Raw genomic sequence first — 3,738 nt, 5'->3', positions numbered from 1 at the left:
AAAAAAAAAAAATCACAAAAATACCTAATACCTGGAATAGGATCCAGTTCAGGGGTTGGCAACATTTTTGGACAGAATGCCAAACACATCAGCGATCTCTACTTGGAAGATGCTGGTGTGCCAGGGCAGATGATGGAGAAGCTCTGAGGAGCCCTATATTTGTTGCAGCAGTGCAGCTCTGGCCCCTTCCCCACCATCTGCCTGGAGGCGCACATGCCAAGCAAAATGCCTTTACGTGCCACGCATGCTGGGAATTGCTGCCCCGATCTAATTTCTTATGCCCACTTTGCATCTGCCTAGTTTCAGCTTTTGAAGTTCAAATATGCCTTTAAGTCTCCAGAATTAAAGACCCATCTACTTTAAGTCATTTTATTCATCTCTTTGCTGTATTGGTTACTTGTAAAATAAGCAGAAAAGCAGTAACAGAAAACATTTTACTTGGAAAGTTAGAGAGAAAGCTGGAAGGGTTCAGCTTGCTCTAGCAAACAGATTCATTACCTAACTTTTAAAAAAGAGCATGCAATTATGTTTCCTATTTGATTTAAAATACACTTGAAATGAGTTCTAACTCACTTTCCTTTATCCTTTAGCCAGTCTGGGTTTTTCTCCTCTTCTTTTAAGTCATCAAGCTCAGAAAAATCATCGTTCATTGCTCTTCGAGCCTCTGCTTGCTTATACAGCCACTATGATAACAGGCGTACAACATGTGAGCATGGTTTCTATAAGAATTACCTTTTCATGTTTGTTTTCATCTTATTTTGTTTTCAATCCTTTCACTCATTCCTTCAAGTATGACTTGTTTATCCCATATTTGGTAGGCATGCATGGTTAGTGATTCAAGAAAAGAAAAGCTGTAAGTCTTCCTGTATATTTTGTTTCTAAATACACCCCAGGAATTATGTGCAGAAAAATTAAAAATTATGTGCCAAGTCCCAGGGGCTACATATGGCAACACAGAGTCAACCTGGCCTAGCCTGGCCTGCACCTTCAAACCAAACTGGGCTGGCTGCATGCCAGCATATGTGGCTCACAGCACTGTAGACAAGAGCCGTGCATCATCGGGCTGAGAGGACTTGCTGCCTCCAAGTGAGGCTTCCAGCACTCCAGTGGGAAGCCATGTGTGGGGGCATGGAGGTGTGCATCATTGGGCCAGGTTGGCTCCATGCCTCCACACATGGCTTCCCGCTGGAATGCTGGAAGCCCCACATGGAGGCACAGAGCCAACCAGCCTGGCCCAATGGCATGCGGCTCCCACCTACAGTGCCATAAGCCCTGCATGCTGGCACTGAGCCAGCCTGGTTTGGGTTGAAGGTGCATGCCAGCAGACTAGCCAAGCCCTTTCTTTGCCACCAAGTATAGCCCCTGGGGGAAAAACAGTGGCATGTGGCAGGCCACACCTCCCCCCAATAAATTACACCCTACCCCCCAGTCTCCTGCAGGCAGGAGCTTTCCTCCCCACTTCCCAGCTGTCCACTCATACACCACCACACTTGGTGCCTCCACAGAAGTGAACCCAGAGCCTGCCCTGATTAAGTAATGCAGTTGCACGCGTAAAAGGAATGACCGTGCATAACTGTGCGGCCGCATAATTGCATAATTCCCCAAGGTGTATCTAAATGAGAAGTAAGAACCACCAGATTTTTCCCATTTTAACTTCCATCACCAACAACGTCGTTACTCACATTTTGGTAGCCTTACTCAGTTTAATAAGACAATAGAGGACTGAATTCCACAGATTTCAGTCACTCATCATGAAAGAATAGCACAACAAAAAAAACTCAAAAATGAAAAACATCCATACCTCCTCCTCTTCTGCTACTCGGGATTCTCTGAGAGCTGTAGGAAAGACCCGAGGTGTAAAGTTGATTTTAATAGTACCAGCAGCTCGAGGAGCAGGGAAAGACTCCTCTTGCAACTTCTCTGAAAATATATTTCCTGTAACTGCAAGAACAGAAATGGTATATAGAAAAGTAAAGTAAAGTTAAGTTAAGTTAAGTTAAGTTAAGTTTTCTTTCTTGTTCTCTAATCACATTTTGAAGTACAAGTTAGATGTATACCTACAGGCTTTTGTTTGCCTGCCTGTTTTTTTTGAGAAAGTAGTTCTAAAAACATTTAATCCAGCGATTTTATTAAAGATGTCTGATGATATCATTAGCAGACAAGTAAATCCAGAAGGTACAAAACCCTTATACATATTGCATTTTCTATTAATGTATTTTAGCTTTAATGTGGATATCAGATACAGGAAAAGATTTAAACTTTGGAAAATTATGATTACACTAAAAAGGTATCTGCAGAGTTACCCAATCATTTTGAAGCACACTTTAAACTGTATATAGTTTAATTTTTTGAGGTACTTCAGCATGAAATTTTGTTTCTCTGTTAATGAGAGAAACAATCAATATTATAGAAAAAGCATGTTATTGTTTTTGCATATTGTGTTTGATGCTGAAGTTCTCTGGAAACATGATAAGAACATTTACAAATATACACATAGCTTAACTTACTGGCTGTAAGCAACTAATACTGATTGTGTCACTCGCTGTAACACCCAAGACTACAAAAAATGACATAAGTGGTCATAGCTTAAATATAAGGGGTCCAGAAAAACTGAACTGAGCTCTAGGTGTAAAAACTAGAAGCATAAAATTATGTATTCAATTTTTAAATATCCAATCTATTTTAATTCACTTTTCTGAAAGTGAATAATGGAGGATAATGCCAACGCTTTCTCTTGGTAAAAAACTCTTACCACATTATGCTGATGGAGAAAGCAAGCTCCAAAAAAAGGAAAAGAGGGAGAACTGAGAACCAAGATTTACCCTTCGTCATACATACAGTACTCAAAGATTTCAATGGCAGCTAAGATGTCTCATATATAAGCTCAAGATATTAACTGAAAGTAAACAAGAAACAAACACCATCTGTAGTCAAAGAGAAGAATAACTGGTTCAGTGTGGAACAAAGATAAACCACACTAAAAATGCCTAAAAACATTTAGGAATTACATTTAGGCTGGAAACAGAGAAAATATTACTCCTCTAATATTACCTTTTGTAGGTAAACTTATATTCTTGTAATTTCCTTCCCTCAGAGTCATAGTTTTATTTATTTTTTGGTTTTTCTTTTCTGTTTGTTTCCTTTCTTGATGCACTCTCTCTTCTCTCTGTTTCTCATTTCTCTGATTTTTCCAAATCTCCAGCTCCTCAGTAACCTTTTTTCTCTCTTCTTCTTTCAGCTCTTCAATTCTTTTTCTCTCTGCTTCTTCTAGCTGTTTGAATTAGAGGAATGAACATACATCATACTTGGAGAAAATTAGAGGAAGAGAGCTAATAAGAGACATCATTAGCTTCCAAGCCTGTATTCTGAGCATAACACTGCTGCTCATATGAGAGAGCAGACATATTTGAGAAGGAAGCATCATGGGACCTGGTTGTTCTTTGACAGTTGCACCAATTCCTTCTTTGTTTCAATAAGAGACCATGGCTCTAGCAAGATATTCAGGAATTCTTTGCTTCTAGAGCTGCTATACCCTTTTGATTAGGCCCTGGTCACTTATGATTACAAAGAATTGTGTATCATCATCCATGTGAGTAAGGGTTTTGCCCCATTATCCTGGCTATATTCCAGTTTACAAAGCGTTAAAAAAAAAAAAAAAAAAATACAGTTTTGGGGTCAATTATTCCCTATAATTTAAAAAAGCCCTTCTTACCCAGGTAGCACGGTTATCACACTACC

General features: G+C 39.4%; 1 protein-coding gene across 1 annotated transcript in view; it reads right to left on the bottom strand.

Annotated features, from left to right (window-relative positions):
• The window catches only part of DYX1C1 (dyslexia susceptibility 1 candidate 1), a 10,909-nt gene that overhangs the window by 948 nt on the left and 6,223 nt on the right, over positions 1-3,738 (bottom strand). The window contains exons 4-6 of the mRNA XM_019533535.1: positions 3,052-3,271; positions 1,802-1,941; positions 574-683 (exon numbers count right to left, since the gene is read on the bottom strand). Coding sequence (XP_019389080.1) covers positions 574-683; positions 1,802-1,941; positions 3,052-3,271 — 470 coding nt within the window. The remainder of the gene's footprint in view (positions 1-573; positions 684-1,801; positions 1,942-3,051; positions 3,272-3,738) is intronic.

The sequence above is a fragment of the Crocodylus porosus genome, unplaced genomic scaffold (assembly GCF_001723895.1).
Source record: "Crocodylus porosus isolate Cpor-Errol unplaced genomic scaffold, CroPor_comp1, whole genome shotgun sequence".
In the NCBI taxonomy this organism is placed as follows: Eukaryota; Metazoa; Chordata; order Crocodylia; family Crocodylidae; genus Crocodylus; species Crocodylus porosus.
This window is presented reverse-complemented; position numbering and strand designations above follow the sequence as displayed.